Here is a 26,903-nt window from a genome sequence, read left to right as displayed (position 1 = left end):
CCTACGACGCTGATGACCCAGGTGCGAACCCGGCTCTGGGTCACTGTTCGTGTGGAGTTTGCACATTCTCCCCGTGTCTGTGTGGGTTTCATTCCCACAACCCAAGATATGCATGTTAAGTGATTGGCCACCCTAAGAAATTGCCCCTTAATTGGGAAAAAAATAATAACTGGGTACTTAAAATTATTAACCAAAAAAAAAGAATGACACTAACAACCAGCTGAAAATGATCAGTTGGGATCAGAATGTGTTTGTTAAAAGCTACATACATTCATACACAGGGTCCTATCCTCTACAAGAAAATGGGCCATGCCCAGGCATTGTGCCTTTTTTGAAGCAAACAAATGCCTGGGGAACAGCAGTTCCTGGTGCATTCACCATGGTAATGCCTTGACCAATCAGAGTCAACTTGCCAAAAAATCAGCACCCCTTTTCCATGCAGTATAAATTGCTGCTCCCTTTGAAATTTGCCATTCTTGCGAAATGCCCTGATGAGGACAGGACAAAAAGCTTTGACAGCCTGTTTCTTTTTTTAGCGATAGTTCAGTTCTGTACTACCAACTGATTGCAATTTAGAAATCTTTTATATCTGTGACAGAGAGTTGAACAAACATGGAAGAAAAAATCTTCAGGGGTGAAGCTATAGCCCTTTTTGAAAACAGATTGTTCAAAGGCATGAAGATCAAAGTTAAAGCATTTGCTAAAAATCCAGAAACAATCCAGAGTTGGAAGGATAGATGAGGTTAGAAGACAGTGAGGGAAAGAACATTTATGGGAATGGCTAACAGCAACTGCAGCTCCCATTCATTGCCCACTGAAAGGAAAAATGGTTTCTAAAAATGTTAAAATGCAACTGCAGAATGATGTGAAACTGAGGATGGGAACAGTTACAAGATAGATTGAACGACTCGTGTTACAGAAGTTAACAGCATTCATGCAGTAGTGCATAGTAGAGAGGGCAGATTCTATATAATCAGGAGAGCTGTAGCTGATGTGACATTAAATATGATGAACATTTCAAGGAAGTTCAACTGGAAACCATGTGAAGTACATTGTGGCTGGAGAAAGATGCTGTGAATAGAAATATGACTGGGAATTTGGTTCTGCCAAAACAAGAAGGGAAAGTTAGAACAATGAGATGGAACAGGATGAATGTACCTAGTTGCCCTCTGCTACGACGAACCATTTCCTGCCGAGCTCCAATGCTTCCTAGAATTGCTTCTTCAAGTTTTGCTTTCATGTCCTTCGATTTTTTGAATGTCAGACTATTCATTCGTTCAAAAGCTTTCTTGCCCTGTAATGATTTGACACAAGGTTAAATACATGTTCAGTCATCACCTCACCTTTTGAAAGACTCTTTGGTGCCGATTCTGCATTTCTCCAGTACCTTTTTGTGAACTTGGACAAAGGGTGGGAGTAGGACATTTGACTACAAAAAGGCTCACAAAAATTTCAATTTGAATCTCATCTGACAACCATAAACATAGAACTTTGCAGCAGGAAGCACAGGATAGGAGTTAAAAAAGAAATGGACTGATTTTTTTTGAACCCTCCATCATACAGAAGCATTGAAGTCAATAGTAGCACCTCTGCTACTCCTCATGGCTAACCAAAAGTTTGATATGCACAAGCATGCATACATCTATGAATCTATCACTATTTTAAAATAGGCTCCAAAGGAAACAGGAAAATCGGTGTTTTTGATTTAACTGTACCTTGTACTCGAAGCAGGATACACAGAGATACATCAAGTCTAACAAGCGGTTCAGTTGAAGGATGGCGAGATCTGCAAACCACTTTTGCAGAACCATATTGTCTGCATTTTTTAAAACCCAGAGAAGGCAAATTAACAAGCTGCGGCTTGATTCTGCCGAGAAGGTTGTATACTGGCGTCCAGTCTAAACAAATCAAAGGAAAAACTTGTCATTATAGTGTAGAGGAACTACTGCAGCTCTATTATTTACTAACACTCACTTGCTTCAAAGATTCATCTGTTATCTCTAGCATCCCATCTTTCTGTTTCCTATTTTGTAACAGCTACACTTTTGTTATTCTTCCTAGGCGGTTTCAGCTTGGCTCTGCAGTAGTAGCACATCTACCTCTTAGCCCCACTCCAGAGTGAAGCAAGTTATTCTAGGTTGACATATCAGCGCAGTATTGAGTTGCACTATTGAAAGCACAGAATTGGAAGCTAAAATAAGGTTCTGTCTGCCATCTTAAGTGGATGCCAAAATCCTAGTTGAATACTCCCAGTGTGCTTACCTCAACTGACATCACAAACAGGTTATCTGATCATTTATCTTTTAAAAAAAATAAATTTAGAGTGCCCAATTCATTTTTTCCAATTAAGGGCCAATTTAGCATGTCCAATCCACCTAGCCTGCATATTTTTGGGTTGTGGGGGCAAAACCCACACAGACACGGGGAGAATGTGCAAACTCCACATGAACAGTGACCCAGAGCCGGGATCGAACCTGGGGCCTCGGCGCCGTGAGGCAGCAGGGCTAACCCACTGCGCCACCGTGCTGCCCCTGAACATTTATCTTACTGCTGTTTGTGATATCCTGCAACTAAGAATTACATTACAACAGTGGCAAAAAATACTTCACTATCTGTGGGATATCCGGAGGCCAGGAAAGGTATATAGAGTTATAAAGAATTTACAGCGTAGAAACAGAGCAGTTGGCCTGATCGGTCCATGCCAGTGTTTATGTTAACCTCCTCGCTCCTGACTTTGTGTAACTGTGGGGGAGGTTGAGGCTGATAAAAAAAAGGCCGACTCAGAGGCACGTGAAGCAATTAATTTTTGTAGGAAGATTAGCGAGGCAAAAGAAACTAAATGGTACAATTTTAAAGTGGCTGCAGAAGCAGAGAGACCTGGAGGATGGAGTGGAGTCTTTAAAGGTAGCTGTGCAAATTGAGAAGCCCGTTAAAAGATCCTACTTATTTCTTTCTTTTGTTGGAAAAATATTGTCCTGCAAATTCTTCCTTCCTCATTAAATTAAAATAACTCATCGTCTCCTAGGCTAATTCTTACATAAAATGTCAAACTCTTTATCCTCTTAGTCTTTGCTTTCTCCTGTTAAAACTCAGCTAACCAATTTCTCTCCCACTCTTTTAAATGGATGGTGCCTTGCATTATGTGCCTGAGGCTGTCATCTAGGTTTCCGTAATAAAAAGAGAGGTTTGTGTTACCCCAGGTGTCAGCAAGAAACTACTCGGTCGGGAAAGCTGTGGAACTGAGGCTCCTGCGATTGCCATGGCAACGGTTTGATTGATCATGCTGCTGCTTTCACTCTCATAGTCATCTGCAGTTACAGCAGTGGAACGTCCTCGCTGATTGAGGGATTCTTGCAGGAAAGGGAGGCAGAAGAAAGAGGAAAAGATTACATCTAATATTGTGTCTGAAATGTTTACTTCCAACCAAACATCCTGGAATAACTCATTTGTTGGCAATACTGATTGAAAGGCTAACTATTACATGTTTTGAAGCAGTCACTGATATCTGAAATAGTATTTTGCTCAGAAAGCCAAAAAAAGACTAATGTATATCTGGAGCCTGCATTCACCTATTTCCAAATAAGCTGAAGAGTGCGCTGGCTGATGCACAACTAAACATTTCAGGATGGCTCAAGGACCGAAGGCGAGGGCGCAGTTCTTTAGGCGGAATATTAGAGATCTTGGTGAATATTATGTTGATATGAACAGACACGGTGAACAACAAACTTTTCCATTCATTGCTAGGTTTGATCGGAATATATTAAATACTATCAGGCTTTTGGCTTTTACCTGCCAAAAATGCTCAACAGACCGAGATTATCCTGGAATGCAAAGATAACGCTAGGCTTCTTTTCCCTACTGAAACCCATCTCTACTGTCTTCTCCACGCTCATCTCTAACAAGTGCGAGGAACCCACAGACTAACAGAGAGACAATCCAATCAGCTGCCTCTACCGTTTCTCTCTTTTTGCCTTGCCCAACAGACCAAACATAGAAAATAGAAGCAGGAGGAGGCCATTTGGCCCTTCAAACCTGCTCTGCCATTCATTACGATCATCCCCTGATCCTGCCTTCCCCCCCATATCCCTTGTTCCCTTTAGCCCCAAGAGCTATATCTAATTCCTTTTTGAAATAACACAACATTTTGGCCTCACTACTTTCTGTGGTAGTGAATTCCACAGATTCACCACTCTCTGGGTGAAGAAATTTCTCTTCACCTCAGTCCTAAAAGTTTTGGCCCTTATCCTCAAACTATGGCCCCTAGTTCTGGACTCCCCCACCATTGGGAATAAACCTCCTCTCTGGTCTCCCCAAGCTCTGGTTCTAAGCTCACGTTTTCTCTATTTTTGCTCTCCCATCTTCCCTCATGCTCTCTCTGAGCGTATGTTGTCTGAGGCCCAGCTCTTGCTCCTTCAAGCCCATGTCCACTAAACTGCTAATTACCCAGGTCTCCTTTTTTACTCAACTGAGGATTCCCCTTCACTGTGGTTGACAGGGCCTGAAATCTTGCCCAAGTCAATTTTCCACACTTTCTGCTCTAACCCCTTCCCCTCCCTCCCAGAGCTCTAATAGAGTACCCCCTTGTCCTCACCTTCCACCCCACCAGCCTTCACATTCAAAGGATTATCCTCTGCCATTTCCAGCATGATGCCACAGCAAACACATCTTTCCCTCACCTCTCCATCAGCATTTCACAGGGACTGTTCCCTCCGTGACACCCTTCCTCACTCCTCTGTCACCTCCAACATCTCATCCGCTTCCCAAGGCACCTTCCTATGCAATCACAGGAGATGTAATACGTGCCCCTTCATTTCCTCCCTCTAACTGTCCTAAGGCGCGAAACACTCCTTCCAGATGAAGCATCAATTCACTTGTACTTTTTTCAATTTAGTATACTATATTAACTCTTCACAATGCTGCCTCCTCTGCATTGGGGGGGGGGGGGGGGATCAAATGTAGACCCTTTGTAGGACATCTCCATTCCGTCCACAAGCATGACCCTGACCTGCCAGTCACTTGCCATTTTGGTTTGCCACCTTGCTCTCACACTCGCTTTTCTGTCCTCAGTCTGCTACACTGAAGTCCAACACAAGCTTAAAGGACAGCACCACATCTTCTAATTAGGACATTGCAGCCTTCGGGTCTCAATTTGAGTTCAAAAATTTCAGACCATGATTCACCATTTTGTTCTTTACCCCCTAGTACTAGTCTGCGGCTTGTTCTCATATTTTGCTTTCAGACAGCACTGACCTTTATTCTACCTACCTTAGACTAAGGCTTTGTTGCTTTACTACCACCATTATTTGTTCTCAGCATCTGGAAGCTCTTGAGAACAAAGGCAACTACTTTAAAAAAAAAACTGCAGTTAGAAAAACAGCAGTTAGAAAAACAGCTGCTCCTCTGCGTTTTTGGGTCCCTGCAGAGCTGTATAAACAATCATAATCCTCCCTTTGAAACTGCCTGGATCTGTCAATCAGGAAGCTTGTAAAAGGTGATAGCTGTGGTATTTAATATAAATAATGCAGATCAAAGCGTTTAGGCTTCTCGGCAGACAAACAAGCTAGAAAAAGTTAAATGGTAATGCAATTGTGAAAAAACACACTTCAAAGATTTCCACCACAGTAAAGGGACTACGTTACCTTCATCCCACAGATCTTTGAACTAGGCATATTAGCAGTCTGTTTAAAGAGTTTAAATATACAGATGGGAACACATTCACTGCATCATCACGGAACAGTATTTTTGAGATACCAACAGACTGTTTAACGGGTTTAAAGGCTGCAGATGGGAAGAGCAGCCAAACAACCCCCGTCTCAGGAAAGACCCCCGACTTGAGCTCTTCCAGTCCAGCACAAGCTCCCCTGATTCCCCAGCCTCCCATGAATGGCCCCACATGGCACCATAGAAGCATTTGTAGGGAGGGTACTCGTCCCCTTGCCACCCATCAGACTGCAAGCCACCAGATCCCCATTTCTCAGGACTTTCACCAATTCACACCAGTGGGACTCCTGGCTGGGGAGAGGGGGAGGGGGGGGGGGTCTGGAGCTTCCCAGGAAGCAGATTAATCGGTGACCTGATCATAAATTACACTCAAAACAGCTCAAATGAGCTATTTACATGTTCCGCTAGGTTTGAGCCTTGCCGGGGCCGGCAGGGCGGACTGGGAGACTCACACCGGGTTTCACAACCACCGTGAAACCCGCTTTTGGCCTATCACTCAATTCACCGGGCCATCAGGATTCCATGCACTGGCCGGTAGCCCTGGAGAATCCCAGCCATAATGTTTCACAATTTTCCTAGCCAAAGCTTTTATTTGGCCAGGAGGATGACACAGAGGCTGGAGCAGCTTTCATTCATACTCAAAAAGTAAAATAATTAGGGGCGGCACGGTGGCGCAGTGGCTAGCACTGCTGATTCACGGCGCTGAGGACCCGGGTTCGATACAGCCCTGAGTCATTGTCCGTGTGGAGTTTTCATATTCTCCGCGTGTCTGTGAGGGTCTCACCCCCACAAACCAAAAATATGTGCAGGTTAGGTGGATGGGCCACACTAAATTACCCTTAATTGGAAAAAAATTGGGTACTCTAAATGTATTAAAAAAAAAATTATTTTGTAAAACTTATTCTGAAAACTCATTATACAAAAATGCATCAAAACGGGATGGACGTCAGATGCCAAAATCCAAGCCAAAAGGCGAGAAGACTGTGTACCAGAGGTGGTCGCAGAGGGCCAGATAGGCTTTGTCAAAGGTAGACAGCTTACCTCGAACATCAGGCGCCTGCTGAACGTGATAATGACCCCCTCCGGTGAAGAGAGTACCAGAGGTGATCGCCTCCCTAGACACAGAAAAAGCCTTCAACAGAGTCGAATGGAAGTACCTCATAGAGGTACTGGAGCGGTTCAGGCTTCACCTCCTGGTAAAGCTCCTGTACAACACTCCCATGGCAAGCGCACGGACCAACAACACCAACTCCCGATACTTCCAGCTGCACAGGGGCACAAGATAAGGATGCCCACTGTCCCGCTGCTGTTCGCTCTAGCGATCGAGCCACTAGCAATCGTGCACAGAGCAGCAAAAAGCTGGAGAGGGATCCGAAGGGGCGGCAGAGAGCACAGAGTCTCACTCTATGCAGATGACCTGCTCCTCTACATTTCGGACCCACAAAGCAGCATGGACGGAATCATCGTGCTCCTGAAAGAGTTTGATGCCTTCTGGGGCTACAAAATTAACATGAGCAAAAGAGAGATCTTCTCAGTACACCCACAAGTAGGGGGGCAGCACTAATGGGACTGCCGTTTAAACAAGCTCGACACAAACTCCGCTACCTGGGGATCCGAATAGCCTATGACTGGAAAGGGATCCACAAATGGAACCTCACCAGTCTGACAGAGGAAGTAAAAAAGGACCTGCAAACACACTCCCACTCTCCCTCGCGGGGGAAGTACAGACGATCAAAATGAACGTACTGCCCAGGTACCTCTTCCTACTTAGATCCATTCCGATCTACATCCCCAAGGCCTTTTTCAAAGCACTAGACTAACTAATAAACAAAAGCTAGCCCTCCCAAACCTACAACTCTACCACTGGGCGGCGACGGCCGAGCGAATAAGGAGATGGACCAAGGAGCCAGAAGCCGAGTGGGTGCACGTGGAAGAGGCCTCCTGCATGGGGACCTCCCTCTGGGTCCTCGCCACGGTAACACTCCCATCCCCACCCAAAAAATACTCCAGCAGCCCAGTGGTGATAGCCACCCTCCAGTCCCTGAAACCAACTACGGCAGTGTTCTTCAAACTTTTTTTCCAGGGACCCATTTTTACCAACCGGTCGACCTTCGGGACCCAACCTGGCCGGCCTTCACAACCCACGCCGGCTGACCTGCGTGACCCACCATTTTCTCTCACCTTGTTTGCTGCTGACACCAGCGCTGATTGACGCCACCTTCAAAAGGTGGGGACAGGACGGAAGAACACTGACAGTCAGGGACCTATACACGGACGACAGGATCGCAACACTGGACGAACTGAGAGAGAAATTCCAGCTAGCCAGGGGGAACGAGCTAAGGTATCAAGGAGACAAGGCGTACGCACAACCGCCACAACAGACGTTACTGGACGCAAGCATACTAGATAAAGGAAATTGTAGCGACATGTATGACCGACTGGTAGAAAGGGCCAACACCATACTGGATGCAGCAAGAAAGAAATGGGAGGAGGACCTGGGGATAGAAATAGGATGGGGAATCTGGAGCGAAGCACTCCATAGAGTCAACTCCATCTCCACGTGCACAAGGCTCAGCCTGAAGCAGCTAAAAGTGGTACATAGAGCCCACTTAACAAGAACCCGTATGAGTAGGTTCTTCCCGGAGGTAGAGGATAGATGTGAACGGTGCCAAATAGGCCCGGCCGACTACGCCCACATGTTCTGGTCTTGCCCCAGACTTGTGGAGTACTGGACAGCCTTCTTTGAGGCTATGTCCAAAGTGGTGGGGGTGAGGGTGGAGCCATGCCCGAAAGTGGCAGTCTTCGGGGTTTCAGACCAGCCAGATCTATTCCTGGGGAGGAGGAGCCCTTGCCTTTGCCTCTCTGATCGCCCGCCGTAGAATCCTGTTTGGCTGGCGGTCAGCAGCACCGCCCAGAGCTGCAGACTGGCTGTCCGACCTCTCGGAATCCCTCCAAATGGAGAAAATCAAATTCGCTATCCGACAGCTTGCACAGAACGTGGGAGCCATTCACCTAATTGTTCCAGGACTTGTTTGTGGTCAACAAATAAGCAGAAGAATAACCAGGCAGCCAAGAATCAGGGGAAAATAGCCAAAGCATGAACGACTGAAGCGGAGGTGAGCGCGAGACAACAACGCCAGCGAGATCCGTCCGGGAGAAGCAAGTGACAACACCAACAACAAACCCATTCGAGTACTGCCCTCCGTAATTGTTTCTCTGGCACCCAAATGTATAGCTACCTCCACAGTCTCCATCCCCCCCGCCCCCCACAAACAATCGCCTACTTATGTGTTGTAAATAATTTTGCCAGTTGTACAGAGTTGCTGCAGTTGAGCTGGTGCACAATACCCTACCAGTTATTCTATTTTATTTTTTATTATTACTTTTTTTTGGTATGTTTGTGTCTGCCGTTTTCTTCTATAAATATATATATATATATATATATATATATCTTATGCTGTGTACATAACGGTAAATATACTTTGCTCAAAAGCCCAATAAAAAAACATTTATATAAAAACAAAACAGGATAGACGTAACGTCCCCAATATTCCTAAAAGTCTTTCTTTGTGTTTTTTGTTTGGTAGTAGTTAAAGCTTACATTTCAGAACTCAAAATTGCATCCCATTGCTCCCCCACCCCCTTTCCAAATTACTTGGCTGTAGGAATTGGGTGGAGTGGGTGGTGTAGTGATAATATCACTGGAATGGTAATCCAGAGGCCTAGGCTAATGCTTGGGAGGCACAGGTTCAAATTCCACCATGGCTGTGGTAGGAATTGAAATTTATTTAATGAATTCAATTTTTTCCTAAAAATTTGGAATTGAAAGCAAGTGTCAGTCATTGTGCCAATTAAGTATCATCCATTGTCATACAAACCCACTAATGTCCTTTCGGGAAGGAAATCTGCCACCCTTACCTGCTCTGGCCTATATGTGACTCCAGAGCCATAGCAATGTAGTTGACGATTAACTGCCCTCCAAAATGGCTTAGCAAGCCACTCAGCTGCACCAAACCGTTCTAGAAAATTCAAACTGGAATGAAACTTGACAAACTACTTGCTGTTGATTAAGGCACTGCAAACAACAAAGGCACACGCAACCTTGCAAAGTCCTCTCTAACATCTGGGGGCTAGTGTAAAATTTGGGAGAAATATCCCGCTTCAGACTGGTCAAGCAACATCCTGCCATATTCATACTCAGAATCATATCTTACAGCCAATATCCTGAACGTCACCATCACCATGCCTGGGTATGTCCTGCCCCACCAATTGAACAGACCCAGAAGAGGCTGCGGCACTGTGGGTATACTATCGGGAGGGAGTTGCTCTGTGATTCTTCAACAGTGACTCTGGACCCCATTAAGTCTCATGGTATCAGGTCAAACATAGGCAAGGAAACCTCGTACTGATTTCCACCAACTACCATCAGCTGATGAATAAGTATGCCTCCAGTCGAACACCACTTGGAAATAGCACTGAGGGAGCAAGAGCACAGAGTTACTATGAATGGGGGACTTACATTCATCAGCAAGAGTGACTTGGTAGCACCACTACTGACCAAATTTGTCAAGTCCTGAAGGACATATCAGCCAGGCAAGGCCTGCAGCAGGTGGCAAGGTAGCCAACAACTGATCAGGATATGTCCTCACCAATCTACCTACTGCAGATGCACCTGTCCATGACATTATAGGTAGAAATGACCACTGCACAGTCCTTGTGAAGACACAGTCCCATTTTCACACTGGATATACCCTTCTTCCTGTTATCTGGCACCACATTTTAAGTGGGATAGATTCAGAACAGACCTAACTGCTCAAAATTGGCAAACAAGCTGTGCTGTTGGCCATTAGCAGCAGAATTGTATTCAATCTCAATCTGTAACCTCATGGCCCAACATACCCCCACTATCGACCATTATCAACAAGCCAAGGGATCACTGGGGCTGGTTTAGCACAGGGCTCAATAGCTGGCTTTTAAAGCAGACCAAGGGGGCCTCACGGTAGCAGGGGGCCTCACAGTAGTAGGGGGCCTCACGGTAGCATGGTGGTTAGCATCAATGCTTCACAGCTCCAGGGTCCCAGGTTCGATTCCCGGCTGGGTCACTGTCTGTGTGGAGTCTGCACGTCCTCCTCGTGTGTGCGTGGGTTTCCTCCGGGTGCTCCGGTTTCCTCCCACAGTCCAAAGATGTGCGGGTTAGGTGGATTGGCCATGCTAAATTGCCCGTAGTGTAAGGTTAATGGGGGGATTGTTGGGTTACGGGTATACGGGTTACGTGGGTTTAAGTAGGGTGATCATTGCTCGGCACAACATCGAGGGCCGAAGGGCCTGTTCAGTGCTGTACTGTTCTATGTTCTATGTAAGGCAGGCCAGCAGCACGGTTCAATTCCCATACTAGCCTCCCCGAACAGGCGCCGGAATGTGGTGACTAGGGGCTTTTCACAGTAACTTCATTTGAAGCCTACTTGTGACAATAAGTGAATTTCATTTCATTCCTGGCTCAAAACTTGCATACCAGATAGCGAAAGATGCAATTGACAAAGTGATCCCATAACCAACATATTAGATCAAAGTTCTGCAGTCCTATCACATGCAGTTGTGAATGATGGACAATTAAACAACTCACTGGAAGAGGACATTCCACACATATCACCATCCTCAATGTTGGGGAGCCCAGCACATCAGTGCAAAAGACAAAGCTGAAGCATTTGCAATACCTTCTGCCAGATGTGTCGAGTGGATGATTCATCTCCGCCTCCTCTCGAGGCCCCCAACACCACAGAGGCCAGTCTTCACTGCACATGATATCAAGAAACAGCTGAAGGCACTGGATACTGAAACGGCTATGGGCCCTGAATATGTTCCAGTAACAGCTGCAGTACAGTCCAAGTTTGTCCTATCCACAAAAGAGGACAGATCCAATCCAGCTAATTACCACCCCATCGTTATACTCTCCATCAGCAAAGTGATTGAAGATATTGTCGACAGTGCCAACAAGAGGCACTTACATAACAATAACCTGTTCACTGATGCTCGGTTTGGGTTACTCCAGACTCATTCAGTTCCTGACCTCGTTACAGCTTTAGTCCAAAAGAACTGAACTCAGGAGGTGAGGAGAGAGTCACTGCCTTCGACATCAAGGTAATACTTAGAACATAGAACAGTACAGCACAGAACAGGCCCTTCGGCCCTCAATGTTGTGCCGAGCCATGATCTCCCTACTCAAACCCACGTATCCACCCTATACACGTAACCCAACAACCCCCCCTTAACCTTACTTTTATTAGGGCACTACGGGCAATTTAGCATGGCCAATCCACCTAACCCGCACATCTTTGGACTGTGGGAGGAAACCGGAGCACCCGGAGGAAACCCACTTGACTGAGTGTGGCATCAAGGAGTCCCGTGACAAATTGAAGTCAATGGGAATCAGAGGGAAACTCTCCACTGGATGGAATCAGACGTAGTGCAAAGGAAGATAGCTGTGATTGGAGGTCACTCATCTCAGTCTTGGGATAGCACTGCAGGAGTTCCTCAGGGTAGTGTCCTAAGCCCAACCGTCTTCAGCTGCTTCATCAATGACCTTCACTCCATTATAGGGTCAGAAGTGGGGATGTTCATTGATACTTGCACAACATTCTGTATCATTCACAGCTCCTTCGATACAAAGTGGTTTATGTCCGTATGCAGCAAGGCCTGGACAACATTCAGGTTGGGCTGAAAAGTGATAAATAACATTCACGCAACACAAGAGTCAGGCAATAACCATCTCAAATAAGAGAGAATCTAACCATCTCCTCTTGACATTCCATGTCATTCCCATCACTGAAGCCCCACTATCAACATCCTGGGGCTTACGATTGGCTAGAAAGTAAACTGGATCAGCAATATAAATACTGTGACTACAGAGCAGGTCAGAGACTGAGAATTCTGAAGAGAGAAATTCATCTCTTGACTCCCCAAAAGTCTGTTCAGGATCTACAAGACGCAAAGTAGGAATGAAATGGAATTCTCTCAACTTGCTAGGATACATGGGGACCCAACAACACAAAAGAAAATCAACACCATCTAGGACAAAGCAGTCTGCTTAATTGGCACCCCTTCCACTGACTTAAACATTGACTCCCTCTACCACCGAAGCACAGTGACAGCAGATGGTACAACAAGATACACTGTGGCAACTCACTAAAGCTCCATCTCACCAAGGCTCCTTCGACAGCACCTTCAAAATCTGTGACCTCTACCACCTGGAAGGACAAGGGGGGCAGAAGCACATGAACACCACCAACCACCAGTTCCCCTCCTAACCTCACACCACCCTGACTTGGGATTGCTGTTGCTTCACTGTCACTGGATCAAAATCTTCAAATTCTCTTCCTAAAGAGCACTGTGGAGGAACCCACACCACGTGGACTTCAACAGTACATGGCGGCAGTTCATCACCACCTTTCCAAGGGCAATTAAGGAAGGGCGACAATGTTGGCTTTTCCAGCGGAGCCCACATCCCTTGAAAAATGTAAAAGTGCACAGTAATTCTTGCCCCTTTACTCAGCTACAGTTGCACAGGTTCTAGAAAAAGCCTAGTATTTCACCAAGTGTCCATTGAGTGTGGATATTACCAGGCTTTTGAACTATGGAGGAAGCAATATATCTTATTTTAATCTTCTTAATACAAGTACGCATCAAACAGGATAACTCTCCTGTCGATCTGAAGTGAGAACCTAATGGCAATTTATTCCACCTCAACTCCATTCATCACTGAAAGATTTACCATTTTCATGAAAAGCACCTTCTATTCCACTCCTCAATACAAGAAAATGATGTCATGATTTAAATTATTTCAGCAATTATCTTTGTGTTCTGAACATGTGAAGTAATGTGGACAAGTAAATAAAATATTTTTAGGTCTCCACTTTTTGAAAATGACAGTATATTAATGTTTCATAGAGACGGTGTCCTTTTCAAAGCTTTTTTTTTTACTTCTACCTCGGTTTTCATTTAATTCCGATGGGGCTGATTTGAGATATATTAGCTCATTACTGATAATCTGAGGCCAAACATGAACCTTTACACTATCAGCAATTTCAGGGCAATGTCTGTCCAGCTGAGTTCACTGGCTTCATACAGTATCAGCTGGGGCACTGAGCAACTTTCCCTCAAAGGTACGGGAGTGCACAGCTGTGCAGCAATCTGGAATATACCATCTATGAAATATATGTCATCCCAATTTTCCTCTGTACATGGAGACAAATTTCTAGCATAATATCAGTCATTTTTAAATGTAAATTGCCCATGGACAAAAAGATAGTCCTTGGAATGGTTTGCAGTATTAAGAAACTTTGGAGGGAACATTGGCACTAAGTTGTTGAAATAAACATAAATCATTACAGTAACAATGTTATCTCTCACTGTAATATTGATTGCAACTCATTAAAGTATCAGAATTTTAATTAGAAATGCAAACATCTCAATTTGATTGCCGGCTTAATCTCAATTTCTCCCTTTGTCTCAAAAAAATTTCATTTGCCAGAACCTAATTTTAAGGTCAGTTTTTAGTCACCCAAAAAATCCAGAGAGCAGAAGGGGCTATGAGTAAACTAGGCCACATATGCTATATTGAAAAAAGGGCTGCAGAATGATTCAGTGGGTGGGATTTGCCGGCCATTCCGGGTTCCCCGGCGGCAGCCGAATGCGAACAATCGGAAACCTCGTTGGCAGCGGCGGGACTGGAAGATCCTGCCACCGGTCAATGGCTGGCTACCTCCCCAGCGGGGTCGGCCGGAAACTCCAGCCCAGCGGGGTCGGCCGGAAACTCCAGCCCAGCGGGGTCGGCCGGAAACTCCAGCCCAGCGGGGTCGGCCGGAAACTCCAGCCCAGCGGGGTCGGCCGGAAACTCCAGCCCAGCGGGGTCGGCCGGAAACTCCAGCCCAGCGGGGTCGGCCGGAAACTCCAGCCCAGCGGGGTCGGCCGGAAACTCCAGCCCAGCGGGGTCGGCCGGAAACTCCAGCCCAGCGGGGTCGGCCGGAAACTCCAGCCCAGCGGGGTCGGCCGGAAACTCCAGCCCAGCGGGGTCGGCCGGAAACTCCAGCCCAGCGGGGTCGGCCGGACACTCCAGCCCAGCGGGGTCGGCCGGACACTCCAGCCCAGCGGGGTCGGCCGGACACTCCAGCCCAGCGGGGTCGGCCGGACACTCCAGCCCAGCGGGGTCGGCCGGACACTCCAGCCCAGCGGGGTCGGCCGGACACTCCAGCCCAGCGGGGTCGGCCGGAAACTCCAGCCCAGTATCTGTCCTTGCATAGCAATGCTTCAATTTCCTAAACCTCTCCCAAGTCCTTTGACCTGATGTCACCTCTCAGACTTGTGCCCAGTTCTGCAGACGGTTTCCAAACTTGGCTTCCTATTCAACCCCAAGCTGAGTTTCTGACCCAATATCCTCTCCATCACAAAGACTGCTTCCTTCTACAAATGTAACATCATCCAACCCAGTCCCTGCTATCGCCCATTTGCTGCAGCCACTTTCATCCTTCCCTTTCCACCTCCAGACACGACTATTCTCACATTCTCCTGGCTGGCCTCCCATCCTCCAATGGGACTAAGACAGCTGGCTTGTAATGCAGAACAAGACCAGCAGCGCGGTTCAATTCCATTCCAGCCTCCCCGAACAGGTGCCGGAATGTGGCGACTAGGGGCTTTTCACAGTAACTTCATTTGAAGCCTACTTGTGACAATAAGTGATTATTAGTATTATTACCTATTTCTAATCCTGCATCAAATCTTACTTGATTATTATCCTCGTCTTCGCTGGTCAATTGCAGCTCCAGCTCCCCAACATTTGAATTTTTAAATTCTCATCATCGAGTTTAACTCACTTCAATGCCTTGCTCTCCCTGGTCAGGAATTCGGAGAAGTGTTGAAACAGGCCTCCTGGCCCAGCAATTCAACGCTCTTCAGGGGGTCAGCATGGCACCGGAGTGATGTGCGCTGCTCCGGCGCCGAAAGGCGGCTCTGCGCGGCTGGCACGGGTCTGCACATGCACGTGGTTGCCGTCTCCGCGCTGGCGCATGGCTGCCGTCTCATGGCGAAGATCTACAGCGGCCCCGCGCAGGAGATAGGCCCCCTCCAGATCACAGGCGCCTGCTGATCGATTGCCACCGATCGCAGGCCTGGACCCCGTGGAGGCCCCCTTGGGAGTCAGATCCCCCACCAGGACGTCCACCGCGGCCGTGGGTCCGAGCTCCCGCCGGATGGTACCAGGTTGGAACCACGCTGGCGGAACTCGGCGGGAGTTCGGCCGGTCGACCGCGGAGAATCACTGCGGGGGTGTTTTCCAGCAGCTCCCATCTGACGCCGCGGCACCCCCGCGCGCGACTGGCGGGCCTGCGGAGAATCGCGGAAGTGCCATCTTGCCGGATTTCCGGCGTGAATGGCTGGCTATTCTCCGCCCTCGCGCCAGACGTAATTTCGACGCGGAGGGTTGGAAAATCCCGCCACCTATCTCTCTTACGTTTTCCAACTTTACATCCGCCCCCATTCCCCACAATGTATATTCCTCTGTTTCTCTCCTTTGTTCATCCCTCCACCCAGCATTGGCAATTGTGCCTTCAGTATGCCTTGTGCATTCTTGAATTGCCTCCCTAAACCTATCCACCTCTCCCCTTCAATCCTTCTTAAAATTAATCTCTATGACCAACCTTTTGGTCACCCCTCCTATTATTTTCTTTGGCAACCCATCTATTTTTTCCTTATATTGATGAGAATCACCAATGTGCATCTATTTTAAATGTACCAAAGAAGAGAAGCTTTGAGTGGCCACTCTCAAGGGTAACAATGGAATTTCAATTAACCACTTCCGATATCCTTACATATCTCAAGGCTGTTTAAAATTTCTCTCCAGCTTTGAAGAGACCCAACAAAAGGCTAAGTTACCTGTGAAGTCATACAGCTGCGGCACGGCTTCCATAATGATGCCAATCATTGGTAAGTATAACATGGCCACACGGGCTTTCACATCCATATCAGCATACCGAGGGTCTGAGTCATGACTCGACAGCAAGTTATGAACAACGTTGACAATTTTCTTGTGCAGTCCAAACAAACTGTAAAAGGTTAAATCATTCCACAAGATCATGAAAAACTCCAGAATAATGTTCATATTCATCAGCTTAAATTCTGACAAATGAATATTCCCACTTTGGTAAACAAGCCTGCCAGACACCAGAACGCCCACTAGAGATAGAGATTCTCTGCTACTCCTTCCCACACTCTGACCATATTCCTGTTGACCTGTAACTAATGATTGAGCACCCACAGCTGCGTACCATAGAGAATATGAGTGAAGTAAGGTATCATTTCAGATTGAATTTTGAGACTGTCTCCTTAGTTCTCGACTCCACAGCCAGAAGATACATCTTCTCAGCGTCAACCTTGTCATGCCTCTTGGAATTTCAACAAGATCATACAAACACACAACAAAGAAATAGAAGTAGTCCATTTTGCCCCTCGAGCCTGCTCTACCATTCAATAAGATCATGCCTGGCCTGTTTGCGTATCGCATTCCGCATTCCCACCTACTCCCGCTAACCTATGATTCCCTAGCCTAAGAAGAATCTACTACCTCCACCTTAAAAATATTCAATGACACTGCCTCCACCTCCTTATGAAGCAGAATTCCAAAGTTCCACAATCCTCAAGAAATTAAAAACTCTCCTCATCTCTATCCTAAAAGGACAACCCGTAATTTTAAAACCCCTAGTTCTGGACTCATAGGAACAAGAGTAGGCCATTCAACCCTTTTGAGCCCGCCCATCATTTAATGAGATCATGGATGATTTACAATCTCCAACCAGTGGAAACAGTTTATCTTTATCTGTTAATGTACTGAATACTTTGATCAGATGGCAGCATGGGGGCAATGGGCCTTAGGGGGCAGCATGGTAGCATGGTGGTTAGCATAAATGCTTCACAGCTCCAGGGTCCCAGGTTCGATTCCCGGCTGGGTCACTGTCTGTGCGGAGTCTGCACGTCCTCCCCATGTGTGCGTGGGTTTCCTCCGGGTGCTCCGGTTTCCTCCCACAGTCCAAAGATGTGCGGGTTAGGTGGATTGGCCATGCTAAATTGACCGTAGTGTCCTAAAAAGTAAGGTTAAGGGGGAGGGGTTGTTGGGTTACGGGTATAGGGTGGATACGTGGGTTTGAGTAGGGTGATCATTGCTCGGCACAACATTGAGGGCCGAAGGGCCTGTTCTGTGCTGTACTGTTCTAAGTCTTCTAAGATCACCTCTTAACCATCTACATTCCAGTGAAAACTGGCCTAATTTGTGTAATCTCTCCTCATAACTTAACCCCTGTGCCCCGGATCACTGCCCATGTGAAGTTTGCACGTTCTCCCTGTTTCTGCGTGGGTCTCACCCCCACAACCCAAAGATGTGCAGGGTAGGTGGATTGACTACATTAAATTACCCCTTAATTGGGAAAAAAAAAACCTTAACCTCTGTAGTCTCGGTATCATTTTTGTAAACCTACGTTGCACTCCCTCCAAGGCCAATATATCCGTCCGAAGGTGTGGTGCCCAGAACTGCTCACAACACTCCAAGTGGGGTCTAACCAGGGTTTTGTATAGCTGCAGCATAACTTGTGTCTTTATGCTGAATTATGAGGCCCCAACACAGATCCTTATGGTACACCACTAGTTACTTCCTGCCAATTTGAGTACTTATCCATTATCCCACACTTTATTGCCTGCCACTCAACCAATTTCCTAACCATGTCAATAATTTGCCCTCAACTCTGTGGGCTTCCACCTTAGTTAACAGTCTCTCATGTGGGACTTTATCAAATGCCTTCTGGAAGTCCATATAAATAACAGCCATAGATATTTCCCTGTCCACTATCTTAGTTACCTCTTCAAAATATTCAATGTGATGTGTTAGGCATGACCTTCCCTTCATGAATCCACACTAATTCTCCCTGATTGACCAAAATTTTTCGAGGTGTTCAGCTACCCCATTCCTGATTACAGACTCGGGGGGCGGGATTTTCCGCCGCCTTGATTCTCCGTTTTGCCGGTGCTCGGATGTTTCCCGACAGTGTGGGGCTGACCCACAATGGGAAACCCCATTGACTGGCCAGCGTAACAGAATCCCACCTCCCAGGTTGGGGCAGAAATGTGGTGCGGCGGGACGGAGAATCAAGCCCCAGATATTTCCCCACCACAGATGTTAGGCTAACCGCTCTGTAATTTCCGATTTCCTCCTCCTTAAAAAATGAAGTGACATGTGCAATTTTCCAATCCAGAGGCTTGTAATGCAGAACAATGCCAGCAGCGTTGGTTCAATTCCTGTACCGGCCTCCCTGAACAGGTGCCGGAATGTGGCTACTAGGGGCTTTTCACAGTAACTTCATTGAAACCTACTTGTGACAATAAATGATTATTATTATTACTTCCTTTAACACCCTCGGATCGAAACCGTCAGGTCCTGGGGATTAGTCACTTTTTAGTTCCAATGATTTTCTAATTACTGACGCAGTACTTACATTACTTGCATTAAGTCCCTGTCCTTTATTGACTATTAATTTTTACGAGACTTCCATAATCCCTTTTAGTAGCTCTTATAAGCTGCTTTGTGACCTGTTACTGGTCTCTGTATCTATCCCATTTGTACAGATCTGTGCTATGTTTTGCATTTTTGTAAGCCCTTTCTTTTAGTTTTATGTTGTCCCTAACCTCTTTAGTTGTCCATGGCTGATTTTTTTTATGAAGTGGAGCTTTTTCCTATCAGGGATATTTACTCGCTCTGTGTCTTGTTAAATATTTCCGGAAATATTCTCCACTGTTGTTCAGTCAATTGACCCATTAACAGATCTTCCCAGTTTACCGTGGACAGTCCCCATCTCATCTCATTAAATTCAGCCATACCCAAGTCTAAAATCCTAGGGCGCGATTCTCTGCCCCCCACGACGGGTCGGAGAATAGCGGGAGGGCCTTCCCGACATTTTTCCCGCCCTCCCGCTATTCTCCCTCCCCCCCCCCCCCCCCCCCCCCCCCCGCCCAACTCCCGACACGAATCGCTGCCGCCGTTTTTTTACGGCCGGCAGCGATTCACAGCTGATAGATGGGCCGAAGTCCCAGCCCTTTACGCTGTTTTTACGAACGGCAAACACACCTGGTCTGGCCATTCGTAAAAACGGCGGGAACAACTCGCTTTTTATAACCATGGCACCGATTGACACGGCAGTACCACGGCCGTGCCAAGGGTGCCATGGGCCCGCGATCGGTGGGCACCGATCGCGGGCAGCGGGCCCGATGCCCGCGCACTATTTCTCCTTCCGCCGCCCCGCAGTATCCATTCGCGGGGCGGCTGAGGGGCATCCCGGCCCGCGCATGCGCGGGTTTCGCGCAAATACGCGATGACGTCATCCGCGCATGCGCGGGTTGGAGTCTTCCAATCCGCGCATGCGCGGCTGACGTCATATGACGCGTCAGCCGGCGCTAACTCCGGCAAGCGGGCTTAACGAAATTCGTTAAGCCCGTGATGCCGGAGCTTAAGGCGTAGGGCTGCTAGCCCCGACCGGGGACCAGAATCGGTTCCCGGTCGGGAAGGGGCGCGCTGGCGTCAAACCTGCCCGGGTTTGACGCCAGCCTTACGATTTCTCCCGTTTTGGGAGAATCGCGCCCCTAGTGTCTGAATCGTGCTTTTTACTTTCAAAAGCTACATTGAATTCAATCATGTTGTGATCACTGTTTGATAAATGTTCACGCAGTTAGATTATTAATTAAATTTGGCTCATTACTCATAACTATATCTAATATAGCCTGCCCGCTTGTTACATCTAGAACATATTGCTGCAGGAACCTATCCCAGAAATTCACTACCTTTCTGAAAGGTACTTATCTGCCTCTCCAAATCTAAGTGTAATTTAAAATCCCAATTAATACTACTCTGCCTTTGTTACACACTTGCCTAACTTCTGCATTTATACCATCTAACACGTCAGAAGTACTGCCAGGAGGTCGATACACAACACCCATTACAGTTTTAAGATTCTTTTTTGTTCCTCAGTTCCACCTATATGGGGTGGGATTCTCTGACCCCCGTCGGGTCGGAGAATTGCCAGGGGTCGGCGTGAATCCCACCCCCGCCGGCTGCCGAATTTTCCGGCGCCGGGGATTTGGCGGGGGCAGGAATCACGCCCTGCTGGTCGGCGGCCTCCCCGGCAATTCTCCGGCCCACGATGGGCCAAGTGGCCGCCCGGTTTTTTTGCTGATCCCGCCGGCGTAAATTAGAGTAGGTCCTTACCGGCGGGACCTCGCAGCGTGGGCGGCCTCCGGGGTCCTCGGGGGGGGCTCAGGTGGGCTGGCCCGCGATTGGGGCCCACCGATCCGCGGGCGGGCCTGTGCCGTGGGGGCACTCTATTCCTCCACGTCGGCTGCTGTGGCCCTCCGCCATGGCCGACACGGAGAAGATGCCCCTGCACATGCGCTGGGATGAGGCCAGCACACGTGCATGCGTCAACACGCGCCGGGCGGCAGAGGCCCTTCGGCGCCGGTTGGCGTCACGCCAAGCCCCTTCCCTGCCGGCCGGTGTGGCGCAAACCAATCCGGCGCCGGCTTAGCCCCTGAAGGTGTGGAGGATTCCGCAACTTTGGGGTGGCTCGTCACCGGAGTGGTTCACGCACTCTTTCCCGCCGGAGTTGGCCACCCCATTGATTCCCGCAGAATCCCGCCCACAGTTTCCACTGGATGCTTTCCCCTCATTATATCCTCCCTCATCATTGAGGTAATAGTATTTCTAATCAGTAAGGCTACTCCACCCCCTCGGCCATCTTCCCTGTCCCTCCTGTAAGCTTTATGACCGGGTAGATTTAGTTCCCAGTCCTGACCATCCTGCAGCCATGTCTCTATATTAGCTACTACATCATAATCTTCAATTTGAATTTGCATCTGCAGCTCATCTAGTTTATTGCTTACACTCTGTTCATTTGTATATAGAACTCTTAATTAGGCTCTACCCCCTAACCTGTCCCTGAGCACTGATATTTTATTTGCTTGTTTATTATTTTTCACTTCTAGTTTAACCGGTATACTTCTTGGCATTTTGTCATTAGCTGCAGTCCCTGAAGTTGGGCTCCTGACTAATTTGTTATTCTCTGCCCTGCTACTTGTTTTTAGAACTGTATTGGCTTCCCTGGAGATCTCCCCCTCTCCCCCATTTACTAGTTTAAAGTCCTTGTGACCACCCTTTTTCTCCTTTCCTCTAGGACACTGGTTTGAGATCAGTTCAGGCGGAGACTGTCCTAACGGTACCGTTCCCTCCTGTCCCAATACTGATGCCAGTGCCCTGTGAAATGGAATCCCTCTTTCCCAACTCCCCCACAAGAAGGAACATACTTTCCATATCCACCTTGTCAATACCGTTCAGAATCTTATATACGTCAATCAAGTCTCCTTTCACTCTTCGAAACTCCAGTGGAAACAAGCTCAGTTTGTCTAACCGTTCCTCATAAGACAACCTGCTTATTCCAGGTATTAATCTAGTAAACTCCTCTGAATTGCCACCAATGCATTTACATCCTTCCTTAGATAAGGAGACCAAAACTGTACACACGATTTCATAGAATTTTCATAGAATTTACAGTGCAGAAGGAGGCCATTCAGCCCATCGAGTCTGCACCGGCTCTTGGAAAGAGCACCCTACCCAAGGTCAACACCTCCACCTTATCCCCATAACCCAGTAACCCCACCCAACACTAAGGGCAATTTTGGACACTAAGGGCAATTTATCATGGCCATTCCACCTAACCTGCACATCTTTGGACTGTGGGAGGAAACCGGAGCACCCAGAGGAAACCCACGCACACACGGGGAGGATGTGCAGACTCCACACAGACAGTGACCCAAGCCGGAATCGAACCTGGGACCCTGGAGCTGTGAAGCAATTGTGCTATCCACAATGCTACCGTGCTGCATACTTTCACTATTACCCTGTATAACTGAAGCATAACTGGCTTACTTTTATGCAATTCCTCTCGTAATAAAAGACAATTCTATTAACCTTCTTAAATACTTGACGTACTTGCATACTTACTTTCTGTGACTCATGCACAATAACACCTAGATCCCTCTGCATCTCAGAATTCTGCATCCGTTCTTTGTTGTAGTAATACTGTAGTAATTTTAGTCTTCTTGCCGAAGTGAACAACTTCATAGTTTTTCAAATCATGCTGCATCAACCAGATTTTTACTGTTCTTCAACTTATCTACATCCATCTTCAATCTTCATCTGTCCACTTCACAACATACTTTCCTGCCTATCTTTGTGTCACCTAACAATTTAGCTACCATGCCTTCACTACCCTTTTCTCAATCATTGATATAAATTCTAGAAAGTGGAGGCCCCAGTACAGACCCCTGTGGGACTTCACTTCACACATCCTGCCAGTCAGACACAGATTATTTATGCATAATCTCTGTTTTCTGCCGGCCAGTCATCTTCTATCCATGCGATTACCTGCCATTTTTCTAAGTTCTCCTGGTTTCTGTCCTAAATCTCTTGCATTTAACTTTACATCCATATCTCTAGACCTTATATTTGCAAACTACATTTTCCCATCCTTTCACAATAATAAGCACCTCTATTAATTTACTCCTCCTGTATTCTACTCTGTTTTAAGAAAACCCTAATGTTTTATATCTATTTTTTATATCAGAGAACATTCCTAGGGAATATAGGCCAAGTCTACCCAATATTTCCTCACAGGACAATTCATTAAACCCACAAATCGATCCAATGAACGTTTTTTGCGTCTCTCTTAGGCAAGCATTTCCTTCCTTCGATAAGGCCAAAACTGTACTTACTACTTAAGGTGTGGTTTCACCGAGGCTCCACTCAACTGCAATAAGGGGCTGGATTCTCCACCCCGCCGCGCCACATTTCCACACGTCAGGCAACCTCCGGGCTGCCGGCAAAACGACGCATCCCGCCGGCGGAGAATCCAGACCCAGATCTTTTCCTTCTTATACTTCAATCCCTTTGAAATAAAGGCATACATAACTCTGATTTTCTAATTACTTACTGTATCTGCCTGATAACTTTCTGTGATTCATGTAAATGGACACCCAACTCTGAACACCAATATTTCTTGGTCTATCTCTGCTTTTCCTACCAAAATAGAAAGTACCGTTCTATTTTTCCTACCAAAATAGATAATTTCATATTTCTTCATGCCATATTCTAACTGTCACTTTCTTGTCCACTCATTTAACCTGTCTAAAAAATCCTGTCAAAATAGTTGTTCTCTTCAATCAATATATTACCCCCAAACCATGAGATATAACTGTGTACTTTTATTGGAACGAATGTAAAGGAAACCTTAATTCCCTCCACTCCCAACTCAGAGAAGGAAAGTTTTTTTTTACATAAAGCAATAATAAACACACTATGGATTTGCATTTCATCTAACTCACCCCTCTGCCTCTGGGTCTAGAATAAGTGTTAACTCAGTTAGTACGAGTCCAGCTAGGTAGTGCTGCTGGCGGAATGGGACTGACAACTCAAACATATTTGCAATCTTCTGGTCTTGAACAATTGTGGAAAACCCAGAGCTCTGGAAAATAAAACAGACCGAATTAATAACAACAAGCAAGTCGGCCATTCAACTTACTAACTCATATTTATCATTCACACAAGCCATAGTCATGTTGTCTTGTCTTAACTCTTTATTCAGTTTTTCTTAAATCATGTATTGATTATCCATAAATGTTAACTTGATAACTGCTGCAATCTCTAATCCTGGTAGTCCATTGCAAACCTCACAATCCTGTGTAGAAAGTAATTTCTTCTGCTCTCTATCCTAGGTCTCACACATTTAATCTTGCATCCCAATTCTTTCATTCTAGACCCTTCAGTTGAAAACTACTCTTTCTCATTCTTTTATAAATCTAAGCATATCTATTAATTTACTCCTGTAATGTACTCTGACCCAAGAAAAATCCTATTAAAAAAAACATATTTATTTGCATTTTATTCATATTGGACAGCGTCCAAGTGAATCTGCACTGTACTTTTAACTTCCTCAACATCTTTCTTAAAGTCTGCAGCCCAAAGTGGCACACACTACTTCAACTTTGGTCCTACTAAAGTTCTATGTAGATTTCCCATTGCCACATCAACTTGTACCTACATAGCATCTTTAAAGCAATAAAACGTCCCACGGTATTCAGCATTCCAAATGTTGTACAACAAAATTTGACAACAAGCCTTATAAAGTGATAATACGGCAGATGGCCCAAAGCTTGGTTAAAAAGGCAGGTTTTAAGGGGTGGCTTAAAGGACAAAAGAGAGGTAAGAGGTGGTGAGGTTTAGGGAGGGAATTCCAGGGCTTACAGCCAAGATACCTTAAGACATAGCCACAATGGAATAGCAATTCAAATCAGGGGCACTCAGCCAGAGTGCTAACTCCGAGTATGAAGCTTGTGGGGCTGGAGGAGATGGGGAGGGTGGGGCTACGGAGTGATTTCAAATTTTTAATTTGAGTTATTACTTAACCAGGAATGTAGTTCAGAGACTATAACGGTGACAAGTGAACAGGACTTGGCGCGAATTAGCATTAGCTATGATGAGAGGTTGAATAAACTCGGTTTGTTCTCACTGAAACGAAGGAGGTTGAGGGGCAACCTGATAGAGGGGCATGGACAGAGTGGATAGTCAGAGACTTTTTCCCAAGGTAGAGGGATCAATTACTAGGGGGCATAGGATTAAGGTGCAAGGGGTAAGGTTTAGAGGAGATGTACGAGGCAAGTTTTTTTTTAACAGAGGGTAGTGGGTGCCTGGAACTCGCTGCCGGAGGAGGTGGTGGAAGCAGGACGATAGTGACGTTTAAGGGGCATCTTGACAAATACATGAATAGGATGGGAATAGAGGGATACGGACGCCAGAAGTGTAGAAGATTTTAGTTTAGACGGGCAGCATGGTCGGCGCAGGCTTGGAGGGCTGAAGGGCCTGTTCCTGTGCTGTACTTTTCATTGTACTTTGAATACGGACATGGGCAACAGAGCTTTGGATGAAGTTTACATAGGGTATAATATGGGAAGCAGGACAGGTGTGCATTAGCATAGTGAAGTCGTGAGGTAACAAAGGCATGGATGAGGGTTTACGCAGTTGACGAGCTGAGGCAAAGGTCGAGTTGGGTGATGTTACAAAGGTGGAAATAGGCAGTCTTAGTGATCGTGTGAACATATGATCAGAAGTTCATCTCAGGGTCTAACATGACACTAAGGTTGTGAACAGTCATGTCATGTCATAGAATCCCTACCGGGCAGAAGGATGCCATTCAGCCAACAAGTCTGCACCAACCCTCTGAAGAAGCACTCTGTCTAGGCCCAGACTCTCACCTTAACCCTGTAACCCCACCCAACCTGCACATCCCAGGACATTAAGGGGCAATTTTATCACGGCCAATCCACCTAACCTGCGCATCTTTGGACTGTGGAAAGAAACCGGAGCACCCGGAGGAAACAGACACAGGGAGGACATGCAAACTCCACACAGACAGTCACCCAAGGCTGGAATTGAATCTGAGTCCCTGGCACTGGGAGGCAGCAGTGCTAACCACTGTGCCACCCCTTTTGGGTCAACCATACACAGTTGCTAATGGAGAGGGGTGGAGCTAGTGGTTAAGGAATAGAGCTTGTAGCAGAGATCAAAGACAATGGACTTTCATATTTTTTTTTCCATAAACCACATTGTTCCATTAGCTTTTTATAGTCCTATTCACTTGGGGTGTTCCATTTAACATTTTGTGAAATTGTATCCCAAATCCCTCTGCTCTTCTACATTATTCTCCATTTAATTTCAGTTACCAAAACTTTACTATCTCACAATTACAGGCATTGAATTCCATCTACTATTTTTCTAATTTACAATTCCACTACCTTGTTAGTATCTCCTTGCAGCTTCCTTTGGTCCTCAAAATTATTTACTGTGCTTCAAATTTCAGTACCATCTGCAAGTTTGGATTCCACTCCCTTTTGCCTTATATCTGAATTATTGATGGACATGGTTCAATGGAAATAGTCTCTCAACAGAATTGTGAGACACCACGACACACCACCATTCTGAGAAACTGCATTTAGGCCCAATTTTATAGCCTCTCTTCTAATCAATGTATACTTCAACTTACTTCCCTACC

The 26,903-nt window shown here is 46.4% G+C and overlaps 1 protein-coding gene across 15 annotated transcripts in view; it reads right to left on the bottom strand.

Annotated features, from left to right (window-relative positions):
* dock7 (dedicator of cytokinesis 7) overlaps window positions 1-26,903 on the bottom strand; it is a 223,709-nt gene that overhangs the window by 60,734 nt on the left and 136,072 nt on the right. For all 15 annotated transcript variants that reach the window (XM_038794509.1, XM_038794510.1, XM_038794511.1 and 12 more), the window contains 5 exons: window positions 24,181-24,320; window positions 16,645-16,814; window positions 3,196-3,350; window positions 1,716-1,898; window positions 1,159-1,294 (listed from right to left, as the gene is read on the bottom strand). In XM_038794509.1, coding sequence (XP_038650437.1) covers window positions 1,159-1,294; window positions 1,716-1,898; window positions 3,196-3,350; window positions 16,645-16,814; window positions 24,181-24,320 — 784 coding nt within the window. The remainder of the gene's footprint in view (window positions 1-1,158; window positions 1,295-1,715; window positions 1,899-3,195; window positions 3,351-16,644; window positions 16,815-24,180; window positions 24,321-26,903) is intronic.

Source organism: Scyliorhinus canicula, chromosome 4 (assembly GCF_902713615.1).
Source record: "Scyliorhinus canicula chromosome 4, sScyCan1.1, whole genome shotgun sequence".
In the NCBI taxonomy this organism is placed as follows: domain Eukaryota; kingdom Metazoa; phylum Chordata; class Chondrichthyes; order Carcharhiniformes; family Scyliorhinidae; genus Scyliorhinus; species Scyliorhinus canicula.
Note: the sequence above shows the minus strand (reverse complement) of the source record. Positions and strands in the feature narration are given on the sequence as shown.